The 24447-nt window shown below is 40.6% G+C and overlaps 1 protein-coding gene across 1 annotated transcript; it reads right to left on the bottom strand.

Annotated features, from left to right (window-relative positions):
* Window positions 1-1842: 1842 nt before the first annotated feature.
* Window positions 1843-17437, bottom strand: LOC119656595 (lipid storage droplets surface-binding protein 2). The gene is made up of 3 exons (XM_038063021.1): window positions 16820-17437; window positions 7507-7944; window positions 1843-2812 (listed from the first exon to the last, which is right to left on the bottom strand). Exons 1-3 carry the CDS (start codon window positions 16986-16988, stop codon window positions 2469-2471), a joined length of 951 nt encoding a protein of 316 aa, XP_037918949.1. The 5' UTR covers window positions 16989-17437; the 3' UTR covers window positions 1843-2468.
* Between the last annotated feature and the right edge of the window lie 7010 nt (window positions 17438-24447).

Below are 24447 nucleotides of genomic sequence, written 5' to 3'. Positions count from 1 at the left end.
ATTTATACTCTCCACAATGGTTTCAAATACTTCAAAAGGTTTCATGGCACTGACAAAAAATCTGATTGTAGTTCTCTTTACTCATCTGTTCCATGCTCTAAGTATTATTTACGTCGCGTTAAAAAAATTCCATTGTCTTACTCATTTGCACTTGTTCGAAAGTCACGTCTCCTTATCTTTGTCGGATTTTTTTCTGAGCACCCCAATTCGCATTAAGTTGTTCGTGCCACTGATTCTCGAATGCAGTCTTCATAATATATAATTCCCGAAGAAGGCACACCAAGCCCATAACGACGCGATTAAATGGCGTTGGCGATCACGCCACTTTCTGACCTTTGAACGCAGATAAGCCAAATTGAACGTCAGCAATACTATAGTGCTATAAACGGTTACCCATACAACTGTTGCGCACATACACAGCTGCTGGTTCATAACAGTTTCTGGGATTCATAAAATAAGCGTTTAAAATAGGCATTTTTTTCAATAACCGATCGCGACCCTGATGTGGTTGAAGGGGCGCATTGATGGCGTCCCGAAAGGCTCGAGTATGGATGCCAGCACTTTAAGCATGATTGTAGATACAAATTAGTCGAAGATCGATGATCGCGAATGGCAAAAAAGATTAGGTTGATGGTGTACGTGCTCCATTATACAAAGATCATGTTTATATGGGGTCTTGGAGTCACCTTGAAACAAGTTTATATGGAAGCAGAACAATTTTATCTCGTGCGCCCCGAACTGGGTATGCCGCCCCAGACTGATCAAACAGCGTCGCCCAATTCGAACGGATGGAAAACATTCTCAATGCCATTTATAGGAAAATAATGGAGCTTGGATGAAAGAAAAGCATGTTTGGCTGAACTGTGGCATACACTAATCTGGCGGCTTTTTATGCAGCGTGCAGTTTTTATATGGATGCCTCCACCATTTAAGGTTGCAGAGATTGGTACTGTAGCCATAGTACGCAATTGTGGGTTTATTTTTAGATTGCGTCTTGTTTATGTTGCGTATAATATTCATGCACAATTTTAATCATCTTCCAAGCGACGGTTTACATTTTTGTGGAAGTCACAATTCGGAATTTCAATGTAAATTCTTCAAAAAAATATTTAAGTACGTGTATGCCCCTCACCTATGGAACAGCAGACTTTGTTCGGTTTATTGAAATTTAATCTTACTTTTGTATGTACTATCATCACATGATCAATTACGCCTCCTGCGACTGGTTGCTAGTTTTGGTTTAAAATTAGGCAGTGCTATCTATTAAGGGCAAAATATCCATCATCGCAATAACGCTGAGTGAAACTAGCTAGTACTACATTTTGTTTCACTTGATGAAATTAACAATTTTTCAAAACAAATTAACGGCCTTCCACACAAAATTCTCGTCTTTCAAATTAAATTCACGACTTTCCAAATAAAATTAACATTTTTCCAAATAAAATTTACAGAGTCAAATTATCATCTAATCTAAAAAGCCTATTACGTATGAAAACTGATTACATTTCCACCTTTCATACAAAGCTTATGCTAATGTTAACTTCATTTAGAAAACCGTGAATTTGACTTGGAAAGACGTGAATCTGGTGTGGAAAATCGTTATGTTTTGGAAAATTATTAATTTCATTTGAAATGCAGTTAATTTGAGGAAATGCTGTATATGACATCTAAATGCCCGTTTCTGGGAATTCTGCAATTGTTATCAAAACTAAGACTTCGAAAATTACTGATCCAGACCTTTCATTTGATACCCCACATGACTACATTTTTAACGTCCCACTCTTGACTCATCGTAAATGTAAAACTCTTAAATAAATAATAACATTGAAGTAAAAGACTGGATTCACTCTTTCTCAATTTTCTTTAATATCCTTTTTATATATCATTGTTTTCATATAATATCGAATCATATTCCAGGAACAAAAATATCAATATACATATCAGTGTAGAAAAAGGTTTACCTTAAGATACACATGGCTTAACGCTATCGATAATGGGAGTTACGCGCTACACTCGCCTAAACGTATTTACATCAAACAAACAGAAAAATCCTTTGATTCTCACTAACACTACGCAACTCAAAATATTTTTTTGGCAACATTTTCACTTAAATCTAGACACTGTTCATTAAACATGATTTTCACTCTTCTGACTTTTTAAACAATGAAAGCCATTCTAGGCCTAAATTATGTATTGGGGCTACATGCATATGGGCGCTGAGAATCCTTTATGGAAAACGAATAAGAATAATTGTAAGAGTTCGAAAGAATAGTAAGAGATAAGAACATATAAGAATTAACATAAATATTTACATAACGGTAGTTAGTAGAGTATGTATCTGGAAGGGAAGCTTCTAACCTCTCCCTTCTTATCTAGCATATCATATTGTACGGTGGCAATTTTTACCCTAACATAGTAAATTACGTTAAATTGATTTTTACTAATGATAACAATAAATTTGATCTTCCTCAATAATCGCTAAATGGAATGTCTTTCTTCTCCTCAATTTTTTCTACAGCATTATTTTCTACGGGGGCTGGAACTTGCTCAGTCTTATTTTCATTACTAACACTTTCGTTAACATTCTCGTTAGACTGGTTCACTGACTGAACTTTTTCATTGATGAAGTTTAGGTATTGTGTCAGCCGCAGGACGGCAATGAGGGATGCAACGTACTCGTGAACATCTTCCTTTTTCAATTGTTTAATTTGGCGGGAAACAGAACGATATACACGACGGGAAACTTTGTTGGAAAGACGCCCGACTGTTTGGACTGTATGAAGGACAGGATCATCGGCAGCAGAAATCGGTGCTGGAAATTCGAGAAGAGGCAATGTTAATAGAGTTTTAAAAAAGGTGATACTTAACAATATAAACATAGTGCTTAGCTTGCAATTGCCATTAGTAATGAGAATGAATGAATAGCAACGAAAAACTTAACAAACAATTGGCGAGCAGAATGAAGGATGACAGAGTTATGAAAAAACACTAGCCAGGCGGCTGAAAATGTCAACACTGTATGTGTAACAGTCAATCACGTGAAATTTTGGTTTCGTCAATTGTGGTCCGATAAATTCGAAGTGAACCTGGAAAACCAATTGTCAAAAATGTCGATAAAATCATGGAAATCATCCCAAGGACTAAATAGAAAAACCAATTTGAAATGAATTGAATAAGGCTGAGGGTGCCACAGGAGTTAACGCCATAAAATCTCGTATATCGAATTTCTATTTACGAATCGCTGTTGAAAATCCACCCATTGTGGATCATTTACCACAAGGTCAAGTATAAACGATCATGGTCGAATTGCGGTGAGGCGGCACAAACCGTGATCAAGCCAGGATTGACTACCAGGAGAGTTTTGCTTTGTCTTTGATGGGGTAGGAAGAAAATCATCTGCTATGAGCTGCTCCTCTACGGTGAAACTTTTAATTCGCACTTGTACTATCAGCAATTGGATTATATACAGGAACTAACTGCCCAGAACCGACTAGCTTTAGCCAATATGAGAGAAATTATGTTCTACCAGGGCAACTCAGGGTAACTCATGAGAAGCTTCGAGGGATTGGTTAGAAGATACTTATGCAAGTGAATGCAATGTTCGGACTCATATTCGAGGCCCTGTAAGACTACATCATCAGCTCTGCTCATTAAGCCGACGGAAGGCAAGACATTTGTGGAAGTCCTTAGTGAAATCCGCTACAGAATGAAACCCGAAGACAATAGAGCAAAAGTGTCTTCCATACTGAAAAGTAACGTGGCAGAGTCCTCATCAAACGAAGTCCGAAGACAACTAGCAAGAAGGCTTTCTTCAAAGCGGAGGAACCTCTCGTTTCTAGGTCTTAGGACTGTCTCACAGAAAAGATCGAATCAATGCCCGGATAAGTATCACTTCTGTGAATGCCCGAGGACAAAAACTCCTTAGCAGCGGGAAAATCAAAATTGGCTAGTATGCATGGTACAAATCCGGATAATCCCTAACAAGACTAAGGACACACGCCAGCAACTTGCAAGCGACCTGCAATGAAAGCGAAAATTGTGTTCTCTGCAGGGATCGTGGCGTGTCTGATGAGAGCGTTGCACACACTGCGGGTTGGAGGCGGTGTCCAATTTTTAGGGCGGAATTAGAAAGGGCTAGGGTGCAACTAGCATGATCCGCATCCTACAAATTAACATGCACCAGAGCGGAACTGCTCACCAGTTGCTAGTGCAGTTCGCTACAGAGGTAAAGGCTTATATAATGCTAATTAGCGAGCAATACCCGAACAGGGATCCGACCTATCGGGTATCGCTGCCATCTGGGTTCGGGACGGTGTTCGATTTCGTGTTCTTCTCCAAAGCCGAGGTAATGGGTTTGCCAAGATTCGGTGTTTAGGGGTAACCTTTTATAGCATTTACCTGACGCCGAATGAGACGATACCGGTCTTTCGGCGCCAGCTTGATGCTCTGGAAGACGACGTTTTGGGCACGGAGGGGCAGATCCTGGTAGACGGTGATTCCCTTCCCGTTGGTAAAAAGAGTTCCCTGACTTGAAGGCTCCCAAAGCCGGAAGAGCGGGAGGGCTAGCCCCAAGTAATGTGTTAAACGGTTCCAGGCTAGTTCTCTGATGACATGGAGATCTTTAGTTGGTAGTGCGACGGCGTACTGTTGCGGGAGTCCAATACTCTGTGCGTAAACGGATTCACCTACCCTACTACCCTGTTCGTACCTGGCATCAAGTGATTACCACCTTCTCCTGTCTACGGCGAACGATTTTGATGTTGAAAAATTTGTTTCAAGAGAGAATTTGACTGCCGCAGTTTTTGCCAATAAGGACGGGGGAGGCATAATGGTATTATATTCAAAATGGCAACAAGTAGTCGAACAAAACAGCGCATATTAGACTTAAATCGGATCAATTCCGGGCAAAAATGATGGATTTCTGTTTACTACACCTAATGTAAAGGAAGGGCTAAATTTTTTATTTCATCTGTCATGATAAAAGCGCCAGCAAGCAAAGTTTACTGTTAATACAATTTGAAAAAACAACTTTTGTTTAAAAAGCATATCTCTTTAGTTGTTTTAAAATATTTTCTGGAAATCCTTGATATAAGAAGAAAAAGGAAAAATTAAAGCTTACAATCACGAACATCTGTCCAACTGGGAAATTTCAAGATGATTGGAAAGATCTAAATGTGCCATTGTTGATTAAACAGGGAATTTTTGCACAAATTGGTAATTGGTAACGAACTCGAGGGTAAGACAACGGCGAGTTCAGCAAATAATGAAGAGGGATTTGAAACTTTCCTATCAAAGTAAATGTGACAAACCTTCGCTCTTGCCATCATCAACTAGCATCGCTCGCTTGGTTTTGAAATTAGGAATCAAAATTGGGTCTATTGACATCCAAAAAATGGAACGAAAAAGCAAAAACTTACAAAAAATGAATATGTTTATGTTTTTCCGAAAATTCGATGCCTTAATAAGTATTCCAATGCGTTTACATGTACAGTGCCGGAAAAAAACAGTGCTCAACGTTTTTAAAGGTGTTTTTGTACCAACTTTTACAAAAATGAAATAATTAGTCGCATATTGTTTCGCAGTAATAGCTGCACCACAGCGCTGGAGCATGGGGTCAAACAAGCCAAAAAGTTAGATCCATTGAAAGTCTGGCTGTCTCTTACTCATTGGTGGTGTATAGGTCAGGCGGTTTTTTGTAAAATTACGTTCCCTGATCTTTTTGTCAACAATTTCCCAAAGACGTTCGATGAGATTCAAGTCAGGGGTTTGTCCAGATCATGGTTGTCGGCCACCAGCCAAGCCTCTTCATAAAAAATCCATTCGTTGCTCAATTAGCCAGGAGAATGAGGTAGCCTAGATTCCGAGAATAAATAACAGTATTTTACTTTACCCCCACGACTTTAAACTTTGAGATGATTGCACTATGAGACAAACAAGATGGTATCACCATAGATTCGCTTCTACGTTTCACCCTTGGCACCTGGTTTTTGGCGTCCTAATGTTTTCCAGTGAGCAGTCTGAACATGATGAATCCCTTCTATTGAAAAGAGCATAAATTTTGATTAGTCGAACCATAAGATATGGTCTAGCCTTTAACAACACAATAAGTCAACGTGTCTGGATAGCTGAGTGATTAAAGCACAAGGCTGTCGTAGGGAAGGTTGCGGTTCAAATCTCACTGGTGGCATTGGAATTTGTATCGTGATTGGACGTCGGTTACCAATCGACTCAGCTGTGAATAAGTATCTGAGTCAAATCAGGGTAACAATCGCGCAATGCAGACCACATTGCCTCCTATAGGGTACTGCTATCCTGTAGTGCACCGTTACGGTCTTGAATGCAGTGCCCTGATCCAATAGGATTGTTGCGCCAACGATTATTGTTATTAATAAGACAACAATAAAATTACTTTAAGCACGTTTTTTTCCCCGATAAATCAACTATAAATTGGAAAAATTACTTTGGGCCGGTTTCTTCCGCCTAAAAATTGACGGAAACATGGAAAATGAAGGTGGTTACTTTTTGACAACTTTTTTTCTAAATTACACATCTAATTCTGAATAAAAATGCTACAAGATCATATATGAAAAATCATTAAGATTAAAAAAATACTTTTAACAGGAAACACATTTAAAAACGTTGAGCACGCTTTTTTTCCGGCACTGTATATCTCAGTAGCAACCTAGACTACTGGGATTTGATTGAAATACTTAGAAAATTATTTCTAAATTGAGGCAAAGGTATTTCTATTTTTCATTTTTGTATCCATCGTAAACATTTCATTGTTATTCAATGATAATTTCCTCGATTAGAAGCAAACCAATTTTCGTATTATTTAGGATCGCGTGATTGTATTCTGTTATCGGCAGCGCAATCAAAATCGAAAGTTCAACATTTTTGAAATTTAAATGGGTTCCTTTCATAAAAAGCAAGTCAGAATATCAAATCGTTATCTAATCAAGGATTAAATCTTTTGTTATCTGAAAACATCGATTAGAGTATAAATTTACCGTCTAAAAATAGTGTGTTTTGCAAAAGGGGGTTATTCAACTACGTAAACTGTGATCCCTCAGATTTTATCTTATCTATCTCTAGAAAATACGCAGTCAATGTGTCAACATATTTCGATATGAATTCAAAACTTTTTTTTTAGTTCAAAACAGGGGAAATACTTTGGTTGTGGATTCTTATTAAGCAGTTCCAAAGAGTAAACACAAAGCAGATATTGTTAGTGGATGGACTTCAGTCGCGAAAGTGCATCGCCACATTTATCTGCGTGAAATACATTTACGTGAGTTTTCGCACATAAGCAACTATGAAGGATGAACAAATGTGTGTCAAACGGAAATTAAATATGCTGTGTAAGAAAAGAGAGAAGCAAGAAGAACCGTAAAGCGTAACAATCTAATTACAAAGATAATTTTGAACGAAAGATTTAGATTTTTTAATTAAGATTGAATTTTCAAGACAGCCACCACCAATGCTACTGGACTCCTTTTAACTTACCGTCATCATTCTCAATGTCTGATTCAGTTTTTGGAAAGTAGTAGTCCAAGAGTCGTTCTGCCAATGCTGAAGTTTGGTCCACTCCGCTAACTGCGATGCTTCCATATTGTGTGGCCAGAACCTCGTTAGCCTTTTGCCAGGAAAGATCTTTCAGCGAGGATGCCTTTTGCTGGCCAGCCACCCGTAGTGCACAAACCTTGTTGATGTGCGGCTGTACGACATCAATGACCTTGTTTTTGGCCTGATTGTAAATCTCTTGCGGCTGCTCTTTGATAATGGGTGCCGTCACTTCCAATTTATCAATTCCCTTGACCAATGTTTGATCAACATAGTGAATTGGACGATCGAATTTTGAAACGATAGGGGCGGCTGTACTGATGGCCCGATGAACGGCATCTTCGGCTGTACTGAATGCCCAATTGAACATACGATTGTGGCCTGGAAATAGAATAATAGTTGCGATGTGAGAAAATTTAGCCTAGAAATGCTTGGATATAATTAAGTTCTATTAAAGGCAATTATTATGTTTTGAATTGTTCAAGTGGCTTTGAAATCGACCCCAGTTTCATTTCAGATCTTGGTCTATGAACGCCGTTGAATTCATTGTAGTAGAATCATTGCACCGATTTTCATATCCTCTTCGAAATTTCTCACCACTTACTGAATCCCCATCACTGTTATCGCACGAGTTTGAACCCTTATGGCTAAAAAAATGGGAACATTGCACTGCAACTCGTACACGTGTAAAAAATGAATCCGCAAGGTTTCAGTGCTGCAAAAGTAACATTAAGCGTTATCTGTTTATTTGCCAACTGCGATACGTTGCACTTGAATCAGAGAAAAAAATGCGTGATAAGCAATGATCGGGTCAAGCACATGCCAATCAACGCGATTTCTCAAATATATATAATAAGAACTTTCTCATTTATTTTTCGATGATAATATCGTTTTTTTATTATATTGCAAGATGCGCAAATAGAATTTTACTTTAAAGTTTTGAAAAATCTGTACTTTTGATGATAAGAGACGGCCTGAATTTACTTTATATGTAATGTTAGGACTCCATTTTGCGCATATTGCATATTTTCCTATTGACGTTTCCATCGATAATCAAATCTCATTTGAAATGGAGGAATTCACTCTTGTGAACCCTCCACCCAAACACGAGCTAAAAAGAAAGGTGACAGTGATTCTTCAGGGCAAGAAAAAACTGAATTCACTCATTCTCCCAAGGTTGCAAATATTAAGCCAATTAGCAATTTTGCTTTCCAGTAATTGGAAACGGAAATGACGTCTAAGTGTCGATTGTGCGACCCTGATATACGCTTCCCTTGAGGAAATGAGAAATAAAATGTGAATGTAGCGTGTTTATAGCACTCAGCGTTCTTCGTTAAAATAAAATATTTATTGACAGCATGCGGGAGGATTTTCAAAGCAAAAGACATGAACTGAGCACTGGAAAAGTAATCCCACATCAGGTATGAGGTAGTTAGGTTTTTCATTCTGCATAGGAACTCCGGGCCTTCATTGAGCCAAACAGCGATGCCGTTTTTCAAGACGTTTTTCTTTATTGACTCGTTATAATAAAGCAGGCAATCTAAAATAAGAGTCGAAAGCCGGAGTTAAAACCGGTTTGACGACCTTCCGGTGTAGCTACTTAACCGGAACTGCGAATAGAGAAACGCCCCCAGGTGGGTGATGTTAGTCACAAATTTCTCCTTCTATTATCAGCGAGATCATGAAAAAGTGTGTCTGTGGACTGCAATATGCCGATTCGGCAAAATTCCAATCAAAGCAGAACTGATGCTAACACCGAGGTAAGGATACCCGAGTTCCACCTGATGCGGTTAAATAGACAAAGATTGCCACTTTTCTTCAATATGAAGTTTTTGGGTGTAATGCTAAAGCCAAAATTTAATTCAAGTCTAATCATAGAACTGAGGGTTAAAAAGGCCGGTATAGCCTTCTACGACCGCAAAAGGACTTTTCATGAAGAAATGGAGCCTCCGATCAAGGATGTTTCTTTAAATGTACACAGCCTCTCCGATAGTGCTGAGTAGGAAATACAAGCTTAATAGGATTGAAAGAGCCGCTGCTGCAGGTGCTAGTAATGCCATGGACTTTTATATTAAGTACACTGTATCGTGCGGGCCTATCAGACTTCGAAGCTCTATGACCATAGTTATATCCTAGACGAAGTATCATTAAATGACTCCGCCTCTGCAGCGGAGTGGGAATAATTTCATATATGAACAGTGTAGTCGAGAGATTAGGTTTTTAGGATGCGTCAGATTGTTCCAAGCGAAGGTACTGATTATACTGAGGACCTGTCGGTGGCTGGGGAATGATCCGAGCTTTAAGCGTTACATCATTTATTCTGACCGATAGCTCAAGCCACTTTCAGGGTGGTGAGAAAACGTAGAAACGCGCTGAATAGTCTAGATGACACCTTCAAAGTGAAAGCAAAGTCGCTGTCCTACGATTACTCAGCTCTAGCTGGAGTCATCCTGTGAACGGTAGGCAAATAATTCTTTGGCAACCTCAAAGAGGTCTCTGGTTGTAGGGTGAAGGAGTCAATGTCCTTCGTGAACGACATAGGCGGGACCTGTAAATGTAGCCCGGTTAGATTCTATTAAGTTTTCTTTGTCCTCAGTTTCTTGCAAATTTATGTCATCAAAACTACACACCATAACGATCGCTTATGCCTGTCTACCTTGAGTGACTTTTCAGTCGAAATACCAAAGTTTGCATATGATATGGAAACTTTCGTAGTTTTACGCCAGTTTAGATACACTATGTTAGTTTCACAACGAAAAGAACATAGTTTCTGATTCATAGCAAAACAGAACCTCTAAAAGAACAGTAGGGACGGAGGTATGCATGGACCATAATCTAACCATCTGTTATTGAATCAATTTCTATGGTTGCTGCAAACAAACAGCGAAATTGAGCTGACGAGTTTGTGAAAAATCTGATTATGTATATAATCATTCGTTAACTCCTCACTGACGGACAACAATATCGGATTTGTTTACGTCGATAATATTTGGAAAAAAACGAAATTTGAGAGCAACAAAGCTTGAAGGGTGGCATTATAAATTCTGGTGTCGGAAAAGTCCGAAACACAGAGTAAAAATTTCAAACGATCTCAATAAACAAGACAAGTTCGAGGGAAAGTTCAGGAGCAAAATATGGTGAAGAGTAATATATAGATTATTGATTTGAACCAAACAAAATGAGATAAAAACTTTAAACCCGGATATCTCCATCTATATCGGCCGAAAAAAATACATTGTAGGATAGAAGATAGCAGAAATAATGGTGAAAATGAAAAATAAATTAAAATATAACTTTAAAGACCAATGTCTCCATAAATTTGCCGAATTCGGGGGAAAGAAACGAAATTTATGACTACGGTAGTGTAGAATAGCCGTAAATATTTGAATTTCAATTTAAACAAATTCAACTCTTAATTTATTTTCTTACTTATAGTTCTCGAACCACTAATTGTCAAAACAATCTGACCGGGAGATGCGTAAGCGTTGATGATCTAAGCATACTGGGTGCTGGACTTAATGGGGTGTTAATTGAAATCTTTTGATAGACGAAACTTGAATTCGTGGCCAAACAAATTAAGATGATGAATTTTAAAATGAACAAAAGAATTGGAACACTGCGAAGATATTCATTGTATCGCTTTCCACTTTTCATGCCTCATTCTCCTATCTAGGGTCGAAAATCACAACCGATAACAGCTACGATGATGAAATCCGCGCACGGTTGTTGTCAGCCAACAGAGCCCATTTCAGCTTACAAAAACTGTTCCGCTCGAAACGTCTCACGATAGGGTCAAAGCTCTTACTGTACAAGATTATGATCTTGCCAGTCCTCATGTATTCCTCGGAAACTTGGGTTCTTAGCAAGAAAAATTGCGAACTCTTGGCCGGGTTCGAGAGAAGAATCCTCTGAAGAATTTTTGGCCCCCTACATGGGGATGCACGATTCCGTAGCCTACACAATGACGAAATCTATGAGCGATGCCATAACCGTCCAGTTGTGGATAAAATCCGGCTCAATAGGTTACGGTGGACGGGTCACTTAATCCGTATGGATGAGGATGATCCCACCCGGAAAGTCTATAAGGGCAATATCTATGATAGAAAAAGAAGACGAGGCAGACCCTGCCTAAGATGGAGCGATGGCGTAGGTCAGGACGCCAGACAGCTTTTAGGGATATCGAATTGGTGGACCTCGGCGCAAAATCGGGATGTCTGGAGTTCCTTATTAAGGCCGGCCTAGACCGGATACCGGTTGTTGCGCCGTTGATGATGATGATGCCTCATTTTCGTCTTGTAGAGATTTTTCATGGTGAAAAGTTTCCCTAAGATCTTTCAAACGACATAGTCAAAGGATTTAGGTAGCAAAAGTGTACAAATATGTAGTTCTGCAACTCCTCTCACTTCGATGAGTTGGTACCGTAAATTTCAAAGGCGTTTTTTTCCCCGAAACTTCATCAGCTTTTTGAAAATAAGTCTGATTTATATAACAAAGATATTAATCATTAATCTAGGAACAGTTTCCATTGGACTGGAGTCTGATGAGTGAAATGGCCAGTAAGTAGAGCTCATTCTTCAAAAGCGCAGTTTGAATTGATTTGGCCATACAGCTATTCAGGATACTGCAGTAAGTCCTATAATTGCACGCCTTTATGATGCGTTTGATTTTACGATTGCGATTTTGACAGGATACTCCACCATTGTGAAAAACCGTCAAAACTAGCCATAATCGATATTCACTGTAGTTTTTTTTTCATGGACTTTTCTCACAGATTATCAAACGCATTATTTAATTATGAATCATATCAAAAGCGGGAAAAATTGTCGCTGATAGATTAGATTTTTGTGTGTTACTTATACTTGTCTATCAATTTTTGTCGCTGACTCATCAAGTCATTTAAAAATGTTTCAAAGCAATGAGGATGATTCAAAAGCAAAAAGAAATTAGGTGTCGTGCCATGAGGGCCAACCGGGCCAAGAGCAAATTCTCCACGTAGTACATGCTCTCAGAGGGTCAACTCGGTTCCCATGGAACTAGATGATCGCCGATATAATTTTCAAACGCGGACATAATAATTCTCAATTCGACATTTTCAATGCAGAGGAAGCAATCCTGCTTCATTTGCATTGAAATGTCTGTCGGATAAAACCCCCATTAAATTGTCATTTTTCCTACCAAGTATGACCTCCAAATTACAGTCGCTTAGTCGGGGGATAATTCAACATTTAAAGTGTCGCTATTCAAAACGGTTTTGGAACCAACTAAAGTGTTTAGAGGCACTTTGGTTCCTTTGTTTTAAAACCATATAATCAGTTGAGGCAAATGATTAAATTAATCAGCATATGATTAAATTAATCATTTAGAATTTTTTTTTTTCAAATTAAAAAATTGGATCAGTCGTTACTTGTCGGTAAAATTGCTGATCGTGGACAGTCAGTTGATAAATTTGATACTGAAATTGCATCAGAACAATAATATGTAAATGTAAGTGTGTACAATGGTGGAATAAGAGAAATTCAAACAAAATTTTTGTTGATGACATACGAAACAGGGAACACACAACTCTATTATCAGTAGTTGATGCTAAAATTATAAAAGGAGTAAAAATTACAGTTGACTACGCTTGTCATATTCTCGACTTGAAGAGTATGGGGTGATTCTTCAACCCTCCGCCTGACACTGAAGAAATTGTCAGAAATTGAGATTCTGAGTTCCAAAACATGGCTAGAAAACCGAAATTTGGGGGGTATATCATTGAATACGCGTATCTTTCAACGCATTCGGGTAATTGAAAGAAATGCGGGTTATGGAGGTTGAGAAAGGGGCGATAGGGGAAGAATATAGGGATATTAGGAATATGAGGAAATAGGCTATATGTAAGTAAGCAGGACAAATTACTAATTTATGCAGCCTAATGTAATCGCAAGTGATCTCTGATCTCTGCTACACTTTGGACTGAAATGCTACGCCAAAGTTGCATGTAGAATTATTTAAAGATTTTTTTCCACTTTGGTCGTTTGAGTAGGTAATTAAGGAATTAGGGATCGTTTCAAGCAAAGCAAAACAAGTCGAAAATGGTAGCTCGACGCTTCAGGTTTGAAAGGTTGTATTTCTTATGTAAATATATTTTGGTGCAGGACTATTCCATTTGTGCGTAGCTAGTAATGTATATGGATTTAGCATGTGAAACTATTCCCTATAGGGCAACATTCTCTTTGACTCTAGGATAAACTTAAGGGAGGTTTCTACTCAATTTCCCAAAAACAATAATACAATCGATATGGAGCATACTTTGAGGCCTGGACGATGAAAAAATAATCATTTTCTAGTCCCCGAACTCCTCGCCATTCCAATAAATGTCAAAACTAACACCGGCTTCGGAAAGCGCTAATTGAAACCTTTCATTTGATACCCCACATGACTATATTCAGTGAAAAAACCTTCGTGACAGCCAGACAGATAGACTGATTTGAATCAGGTTTTGTTTTACATTGCATTTCTGGAGAGAAAGTTGTGTGCCACACGTGCTCATCTGGCATGCTCTACGACAACACTTAGTGCCAGAAGAACTCGTGCGCTGGGTTCAATCGCTCTACCACGATCGGAAAAGTAAAGTTCAAAGTGTGGCGGATGTATCAAAACCGCTTTGTGTTTTTGTTGGAAGGAAGGAAGCACACGGCCGTCAATTGAGCTGAAAGCACCATCCACGCATCGGCAAGCCAAGCGCCATCATTAGTTGAACTCTGGACATGGAAGGCCTTGAAACGAAAATCAGAGATATTTTTTTGAGTGAGCATTTATAAAAAATGTTTGCCAGTGATGAAAATGCCCGAAAAATTCTTGTTCACACCTAATAAACATGAAATTCTCGCTTAGAGCCGGTTGGCCGAATCATTGGCTGTCAATGTCCAAACTGACAGGCCAGCGGCATCCCATTCACGTTCCGGACGCCGAGCAACTGTGAACTGTTCAAGCGTAACTTAGAGGCCGAACTGAATGTGGTCGATGACCTTAACACATCCTAACATCGAATATAGTAAAACCTCTCTAAGTCGAATTCTTATTTGACAGGCAAAATTGTTCGACTTAAAAAGTTAAATCTAACAAACACGTCCATGTACTTTCACTCTTAAGATAATTTGTTGTCAAGCAATATAATATACAATACATTCTTCATTGACAAATTGTTATATGCAAATTAGCGATTGATTTGGTAATTTCTTCTCTATCGGGTATTTTTATTGTAGTGTCATCATATTAATCACACCGTTGCTCTCGCCTTTGAAAAATGGCGCACGTTTTCTGGAATTCGAGGTTAACCAAGAATAACAGGGTATAAATTGTATTACGGTAGGCGTGACATCTTGATCAAGGGCTGATTTATTTTTTTATTTTTCAGAAGTTACAGAAGTTTTTCTAAACTACCTTTTTGGTAACACATTTTGAAGTTCTGATTGATTCCCATGTCCCTTGATGGAGCTTTAACCATCATCTTCTTGTCCGCGCCGATCAACCAACTTGCAAAAATATTCCGTTAATCATGACCGCCTTTTTGCAATATAATTGACGGGTAGGCCCGTATTACTTCGCTTTATTGAAAAACTCAACTTGTTTAATCGAGCTATATTGGTCCTAATTAGTGAAGTTGCACATTGTTTGCACTTAGGGATAATAATGATCGTTGGCGCGTTGGCGTGTTCAGACCAATCTTGGTAAGTGAATTCCCGTTAGCGCAAATTACATGATCATACCATGCAATCTCATACCGATCGTGCCGATCCTCATTTCAGATGTGATCACAATGTGTCACGCCACTAGTCCAACGCAAAATCTTAGTCTCCACTACCGCAAGACGACATTCATTGCCTTTTATAGTCGGCCGACACTCAGAACCATAGAGAGCGACAGGGCGAACGACATTGCGGTAAATTTTAGATTTGAGATGTTCGTTGATACGTCGGTCACAAAAAACACCAGTTGTGGAACGCCTCTTCGCCAGGTTGCACTAATGCGTGAAGAAACTTCACAACCCAGTTCTTTATTGGCTGATAGAAGTGATCCAAGATATTTCAATCGCTCAGTTCTGGACAGGCCAGTGAAGTTGACAATGATTGTGACTGTTTCATAGGAATCTGTCATTAAAATGTACTTCCCGCTCCTTTTAAAACTTCCACAAGAACACGCGCCGAGGCATCCAGGGCACAAAATCATGTACAGAAACTGGACTTGGAGTGGAAATTGTGCGGGTCCTACTATCACCCCTTTTTTTCATTGAATTTTCTATGTTCGACGTTGGTTTGTAAATGTACACTTGCACACATGAAACTAGAAGGATTTGTATTTGCACCGTGGAATTGACCCTTCGATTTCGACTGAAAGGAATTATAATGTATGAAATATTTCCCGAAAATTACAAAATATTTCTCGACTTAGAGGTTTCTCAGTTGTTGCAATAAAGACAGTTTAGGGAGGCTGGAAGTATTATTAGATCCGTGACTACCCTCCTAGCATAAGTTGGGAGCCGATGCAATTCCCAATAATGTTAGGATTAATGGCAGTGAAAATGTCACTGCAAAGACTTGCCTTAAGGCAAAGGGCAAAGAGGAACAGTTATAGACCGGCATGTTAGATCGCTTATTTACTGAAAAATACTATGAAAACTAGATACAAACTAAAAATTTTAAGGGCTCCTGAATTGGTGAAACTTCGGTGTACGAAACTCAGGATTACATCAACATTTTGTCACTTGCTTTAATTGTACTAACTCATCACGTTCAGGTTAGACAAACACAAATTTCGCTCCCCACCTAATTATTTTATAATCGTCATGTGCTTGCAGCTGCTTATTCACTGAAGGATTATTTATTTGATAGCCCCAATCAGGAGCTAAAATATTGCATCCCACCAAAAACGTTAAACTGCACCATCGGGCACTCTTTTGTTACCGTTAGTTACCATCATGGAATCGTTTGGAACCGCTGCTTATTCACAAACTGTCCACTGATAATTTATTTTTCCTCTAATCAGCTTTTTCGCGATAAGAATAATTGCGTTAACTTTTTTTCCTCTTTGTCGAGGCTAATTTGCTATTTTCGGTGCAACGTGGCCACTGTGACAAACCTTGCTTCTCCCGTTTTCCTTTACCGTTAAGGATTCCACTTTTGCACACTTCTGAGAACGTGACTGCCCTTTTTGAAAATACCGTAGTGGTTCGACTAATATCTCGAAAATCAAGAAAAATTTCCCAGAAACTTACTTTTAACTTTTTCATAGACGTCCTGGCTCTGTTGCCAAGCTGCGCCAACCACCGGTAACTGCATCATTCTCTCGAGCGATTCCAAATGTGGCAACAGGCCCAAGTTATCCTGTTGGATATCACCGACCAATGCGGGATCTACTTTATTTACCGCTACGTTGTTATCCATTTTTAGCTTATTTTTCAAAGTTTCTTCTCCCGAAATTCACACTCGGTATTTTATTCGAATCGAATTAGCAATAAGTCCCTTAGCACTGTTTTGCACACTATTTGTTACGATCCTTAAAGGACTCACAATTTTTTACAAACAATCTCTGATCAATTCTGCGGACTCTACGTAAAAACGACGCGATACGCACAACGAACGCACTTCAACTGAATGCAGGCTGCTAGGCCGGTTCTTTCACTACCTACTGTAAAGTCAATACGAGCGATGGGCGTTTGTCACTATCTGGATCTGTTGTATCTGGTTACAACCACAGTGAAATGAGTTTTCCGTTTCGCGGAGGTAAAGCAACAATTCAATGAGTTTAATATTTTCTCCCTAGGAAAAATTTACTTGGCGTGGTACGTGTTCGTGTTCTATAGTCAGACTAGCCTGGCTGCGGCTATTCTACCGTTTTATATGAGCAGATAGTCCCCAGCTCAGACGCTCGATAAGATAGCTACTGGACTTGCTGATAACGGATCCAGCAACACCAGGGTGTACAGTGGAATTATGAACTTCTGAGTGTAGTCTATTATTACATTCCGCAGATAAGGGAGGCTGGAAGTCTACCCTCCACTGGTGGAGCGGCTGGGGAACAAGTTTCGGAATCTCTGTTGAACTATCAACATGTATTTTTGATTTATGTACCCCACGAGAGTCACATGTTCATAGTCATACAATTCAGATACATCATGTGAAGGAAGGAGAACGTCAATTATGCCGGGGAGCGAACTATTCCAGTGGGCTCCCCATGTGTGCTTGTTTATACGAATACATGCGATTTCTACACGGCTCGGATCGCACTATCAGCGATGCAGCGATCAGCATTACTGAAATTAGGGTTCTGTAAAATACTTAATGCTTAGTGTCTGCATTTAATCCGTTTGTCTGCTTGTCTTACTCGGTTATAATTGAATCTGCACAGTTCGTTTAGCTTGATACCCCAAATCGGTTTTACAAGTGAAATTCAGAATTCTCCCAATCAAATTAAGAGCTTTTCATTCATCTTTATTTCAATCTTTTTGTCAATTTTGTACCAAGAGTGCACAGTTCTGAGAAAAGTAACGATTATGCACCTATGGGAAATCTAGGCCCCAAATCACATCCCATTCCGATATTAGGACAAATAAAGCAGTAATGGTATACGAGGTCTGACAATTAAATGACGACATTGCTTATGAAAAAGAGTTTTACTTGAGAAATCATCCTACAATCGAATGTTGACACAAGCCATGTGTGTGTGTTTGAGGTGGGGGGAGGCAAAGCCTCTGAGCACTCAGACGGAATATCCCGGATTCGTTAATGTATCGCAGGATTTCCGTTAGTGGATGTGAAGCTATCCGCTGCAGTTGGAGCACATCAGCATCAAAAATCTGATGTCTGATGCGTTCGTAGACGGGGCACTCACATAGAAAATGTTCCGTGGATTCCGTTTCCTCATTACAAGATTGACACGTATCATCTTGGCTAATTCTTATTCTGAGCATATGCCCAGCTAGTGAATTATGGCCAGTCAGAATGCCGACAATACTTCTGCAAGCCTTCCTGTTTTTTAACAGAATAAAATTTGCAGTATGTTTGTTTGGCTCTGACAGGATGAGTTTGGTCTGTCTAGCAGCAGTAAGGCTTCGCTACCTGTCATTATGGCAGCTTGTCCCCACTTTTTGATAGCAGCATCAGCCAATGCTACCGACACCCCAATTGTTAGTTCCGGTCCGGGCATGGGGAAAGTTAAAGCCTCTTTTGCTAAGGCATCCGAGATTTCATTTCCCTCTACACCACAATGACCAGGTACCCAGAGTAAATCCACTGTATTGAATTTACAAACCGAATTCAATCGGTTTCTACATTCCTGAACGATTTTTGAAGTGATCAAAGTACTACTCAATGCCCTCAATGCAGCTTGACTATCCCTACAGATTGCGATGCGCCTGCCCTTCAACCGCTCGTCAATCATCCAGGTTGCCCCCCTTAAGATCGCATACACTTCAGCCTCAAAGACCGTTGTGTATTGTTCCAAAGGAGAGCCCACTTCTCGTTTTTATTCGAGAGGTAGAATCCTGCTCCAGAACCATTTTTCCTGTCTTTGAGCCATCGGTGTAGGAGACGTCAGTATATCCTAACACGCATTCTTCTGGTTCGTCCCAGTTTTTTCTCCGTTTCAAGATAACATCATATTTTCTACCAAACAGATGTATGGGGATCTGAGAATCGGAAGGCATTGCGAAGACTAGATTCAGTTCTTCCAATGACTCTTCTATCGCTTTAGTCTATGAGCTGCTCTCACTGCAGTGGTTTGAATAAACAAATCCAAGGGCTGCAAATTGAGTAATGCATTCAGAGCTGAATCGGATCTGGTGCTCATGGCACCGGTGATACTCAGATACACAGTTCTTTGTAGTGTGGCTAGTTTACAGCGAAAACTCTTCTGTTTCACTTTAACCCACTACACTACGGATGAATAAGCCAACATGGGCCTAATGATAGCACCATATATCCACATTACTACTTGAGGCCTAAGTCCCCATGTCGAGGCAAAGGTCCGCTTACACAGCCCATAAGCTGTGAGAGCTCGTTTCATCTTTACCTCTACATGTTTGTTCCAAAGAAGCTTCTTGTCTAGGATAACTCCCAGATATTTCACTGCTTCGGAGAGTTGAAGGGTTGTACCCCTCATCTCTGGAAGGCAAAGATGTGTGTGGTTTTATTTGGATTTACTGAAAGTCCATGACTGAGACACCAACTGTTAATCAAATCAACGGCGGGTTGTGTATTTCTACAGATCATTCCGAGATCTTGACCAACAGCTAGCAGAGCCGCATAAGCTTCAATGTGTATTTTCAGATTTTGCAGTTCGCATAGTAGTGAGTTGATCAGCATACTCCACAGAAGTGGCGATAGCGCACCTCCTTGCGGGCAGCCTTTCGGCGCTTCGGTTGTTAAGTAGCGATCAACACTCACTTCAGCACACAACAATCTCTGCGTTAGCATATCGTAGATCCACTTTATTAGAGTTTCGTCAACATCATGCTCTCTGGTGGCATCACAGAGCTTTTGGAAGGGCGCACAGTCAAAAGCCCCTTCAATGTCCGCGAACGCCCCTATCGTGTACTCATCCTTCAGAGTTGCATCCTCTATCTTCGAAACCAAAGAATGAAGAGCGGACTCACAGGATTTTCCACGTTGGTTTTCATTTAGGGGGTGCGAATTTAGGACCTTCTCGCGAATGTGACGCTTAACTAGTCTCTCCAGACATTTTAGCCCAAAAGGATATTACGCTGATTTGCCTCAAGTTCTTTGGATTAGAATAGTCATCTTTCCCAGGCTTTGGTATGAAGACTACCATCACTTTCTGCCAAGAGGAAGGCACGTAGCCCAGAGCAAGACATCCTCGAAAAATATTTCTTAAAAGTGGCTCTAAGTGCTCTATACCTTCCTTTAGCATCGCTGGGTAGATGCCATCCATACCAGGTGCTTTGAAGTGTTCAAATCATAGTATAGCAGCTCTCGCTTTTTCACTGGTAACAACCACTCTCGCAATGTCTCAATTCGCCTTGCAATACCTTCGTGTTGAAGGGTTTGCAGTAACCGCCAATTTTCTTCTTCCCACTTCTGAGACCTGTTCTCGCGGGTGGTGTACTTTCAAGAAAGTCTGTATAGACTAAACCCTGGAGTTCGTGAAAGTATCATCCAGTTTTCTAAGAGAGTCCAACTTGGCCGACTCATTCTTAATAAGGGCTCTGCACAACCTGGAAGTCTCCCTTTCACCTTCCAGTTCCTCACAGTATGCTCTAAAAGAGCCTCGTTTTGAACGTTTTATTAGTCTCTTATATTCAGGCTGTGAGTTCCGGAAGTTTAGCCAGTCTTCATCTTTATTGCTTTTGCAAGCACGATTTAGAAGTCGTCTGGTTGATTTCCTGAGTCTCTGCAGTTCTCGGTTCCACCATGGAAGTGTTTTACCACGTTGGCCTTAGGAAATAGGACAAGCCTCTTCAAAGCACTCTAAAAGGGTACGATTTAGAGTTTTCAATTGATCTTCTATCGCCAAAGGAGTCCTTAGTCGCCTAGGGAGCTCAACTTTGTTGCCAAGAAATTCATTGAACTTCCGTTTCCCAAGGATTCCATCTTTGTATTACAGGCTGTTCGCATGTAATAGTTGGACTAAATACCAAGTAATAGTGATGTGCGAGTGAGACTTCATCTAGTACTCGCCAGTTTCTAATCAACTCTAACAACTTTGAAGTGCAGATTGTTAGGTCAATTACTTCACTTCTTCTTGGTCCCATGAACGTAGGGTGCGCGTCATCAGACCAGCTGAAGCGATAAAATCAAACAGCTTCTCTCCTCTAGGATTGCATTGGTTACTGTCCCAACAAATATGCTGAGCGTTCGCATCACAACCTATTGAAAGTTCAAGGTCACTTGATTCTGCATACACTACCAGATCTATTAGTTCTTGCGTCGGCGGAGGGCACAAAGAATTATAGAGTAAGTAGGGAGAGGCAACTATGACATTTCTCCTCTTACTATTGACCTGGTATTGTATCATCATCAGAACGCAGGCCCTCGTTCTCGAGGATCTTTCATCGAAGAAGATTCTAGCCCCCTTGACTGATCCATTCTGTTAAAACGAACCCATGGCTCTTGAACCAAAAATATATAAGGACAGTCCTGCAACTTTACCAGCTTTGCCGCCAGTAGATAGGAAGAAGCTTTAGCATCCTGCAGGTTGACTTGACTAATTCTTATGTTTGTAGCCATAAGTGCAGTCAAATATGAAAGCCGCCGCTAACTGCAAAGTTTGCTGCGTTCAGTATGGATCTCGCCGGGGGTACCCGCTTGTCCTCACCTTCCACCGAAAGTTCCGCTTTCTTGCGTCCGATTTCTCTGGATATCGCTACACTTGGTGGTGTAGCAACGTCCATGTCCTCACCCCTAAGAAACTTCATCTTCTTTCGCAGTGTCTTCCGTTGTCGTCGGCTAGAAGCTCTCCCAGATTCAGAGCTGCATGTATCTATTTTCACAAGTTGCGTCCACATTACCAGGTTCCCTTTCTTCCGTTTATTTCGGTACAGGCAAACTTGTAGTTCCTTCTCCTTTGCGGCTGAAGTTTCCTCTGCCGAGCCTTCCTCGTATTTTAGAAGAGTTAGATGACTGTCCCCGATAGGCCGGCCGTAGTCAGGCTTCCAGTTTCTCTCATTAGTACTAGCCTTTTTGACTGACCGCGCCGTAGACTCCGGGTTTTGGTTTTCCACTGAAGTGGAGAGCCTGTCTTCCACAGATTTCTCCGTGGCGGAGCATGAACTAGGTGAGGCCTTCAAAATCCGTGTCGTGGCCACGACTTGATTCCTCAGAGTCGCGGGTGGATTCGAAGTCTGTGACTTCTTATCACTTGGAGAGTTACAATCCTTTGTTTCCATCTTCATGTGTTTTTGGACACTCTTAATGTAGTAGTAAACTACCACAAACTCCCCCTCCACGGTAAGGCGGTGTCCGAGGGGGATAACGCCATATGTACATGGTTCCATTCATCTTCTTATGTAAGAACATTTTAGAACCGGCTGACTTTTAAGGCAGCCATGATTGATTGCTTAAGGGCTGGAGTTTTTTTATGATGATCTCAATGCTCAGGGAATGCCCTTTGATGCTATGAAGCTATAACACAGCTTTGGCGAGGAGGGTGGTAGTTAGGGATGGGAATGGGGAAGGGGTGGGGCGTGAGGGAAGTGGCGATGCACTCTTTGCCTAAACATCTGTATGCTGTAGTCAGACAGAAAGACAGAAGATGGTAGTCTGTTTCACAATCGTGTAGTTCGAGATAAGAAGGATTCGTGGTATTTCACGGTGTGACTCTTAGAGTGTGGGGGTGCTGCGTTTGGGAGAGGCTCTATAAGGGATAAGACCTGATATTTCCTAGGAGCAGTCACCGTTATAATAACGATAGAGGAGGGAAAGACATCCAACGTTTCGTCTGTGCTCAAGGGGTTCAGTTTGTGATGTAATGCTCATATTACGGATGAATTTAAAAGCTTTTCGTTGAACTTCATCAAGAGCAGATAGTGCAGTTATACTTAGTCTAGGTCTAACATGAGTCTTGTACATCTGTGTTAGGTCGAATGGTGAAAATTATTTTTTGCAACGATTCAGAAACCCCAGACATTTCATCGCATTTTCCGCAATGCCGAAGGTGTGGTCGGTCCAACTGAGCTTACTAGAGATATCAATACAGTATGTTGAGTGAGGGTGAGTCGGGAATATTCCCACCATTGACAAGAATAAATTACGAAAAAGGGTACATAGATTCTTCGAAATGAGACAGCATTGGGTTTTAGATGTATTGAACTCGACAAGATTTGCTTTGCCCCAACCGATAATAGACGATATATCTTCATTTAGTGACTCAAACATGCGCTCCCGGTTGACACGCAATGTACTACGACGAGAGTCAACCAGCGAATCAAATGAATACGCGATGTCAAGGGGGCAGTTAACAGCAAAGTTGTGGACTGGGTAGAAAGTGCTATTTACGAGGTCATTAATGAAGATGAAAAAGAGGGTGGGTGATAGAACAGTACCTTGAGGTACCCGAGCATTTCGGGTATAAGGTTCTGATTCAACACCGTTCAATACAACTCCAATGGAACGGCCATTGAGGAAGCTTTCAATCCATTTGACGAGCTTGTCATCAAAACCAAATGCGCAAAGTTTGGCTAGGAGGGCAGGTTGTCATACTCAGTCAAAAGCCTTCGAAATATCAAGGGCAACAACTTTGGCCTTGCCGTGATTATGAAGACAATGATTCCATTTTTCTGTGAGAAGCGTTGTGAGTGTGAAACAAAATCTTATTAGAATCGAGGCGATGTCCGTCTGTCTGTCTTTTTTATGGATGGAGAGAGATACTGCCGCGCCAGGTTGCAGCCCACTAAAACCACTCCCACTTTTTCCTTGTTCCTTCCCCGCGGAATCGCCGCAAAGCATTGCTTCGCAGAGTGGACTGCGCTTTAAGTGACCAAACCTTCCGTTCTTCGCGTCCTCCTTGCGGGCTCCGCTTTTCCAAGTTCCTGCTGTATACTTTTGATTGGGGGGTTTACCGCACACTAGTTTCCCTCGGCTTTATCATTTCACAGGCGATGTTCTGCGAGCTTAGGTTGATTTTCAGGGAGTCTTCCAGGCTCCTCCTCTCTGAGTAAAATCGTGGACAGTGGAACATAACATGCTCCGGGTCCTCAGGTGTGCAACCACATTCAGGACAATGGAAGGGAGAATCATTCAGCCTGAACTGGTGCAGATACTTCCTGTAACCATGACCTGACAGGAATTACGTCAGATGGTAGTTAATTTCGCCGTGTCGTCACTAAATTCACTCCTCAATACAGGAAATCTGCGAGTCATCCCACCGTTGCTGCCACTTTTCCAGCCT

This window comes from Hermetia illucens, chromosome 5 (assembly GCF_905115235.1).
Source record: "Hermetia illucens chromosome 5, iHerIll2.2.curated.20191125, whole genome shotgun sequence".
NCBI lineage: Eukaryota > Metazoa > Arthropoda > Insecta > Diptera > Stratiomyidae > Hermetia > Hermetia illucens.
This window is presented reverse-complemented; position numbering and strand designations above follow the sequence as displayed.

Bases quoted from the DNA above. Each gene is read 5' to 3' on its own strand.
- LOC119656595 (XM_038063021.1), bottom strand. From the start codon at position 16,988: ATGGATAACAACGTAGCGGTAAATAAAGTAGATCCCGCATTGGTCGGT. The intron at 7,945-16,819 runs GTAAGTTTCTGG...TTCTATTTCCAG, and splicing joins CGTCTATGAAAAAGTTAAAA to GCCACAATCGTATGTTCAAT. The intron at 2,813-7,506 runs GTAAGTTAAAAG...TCGAATTTCCAG, and splicing joins AGACATTGAGAATGATGACG to CACCGATTTCTGCTGCCGAT.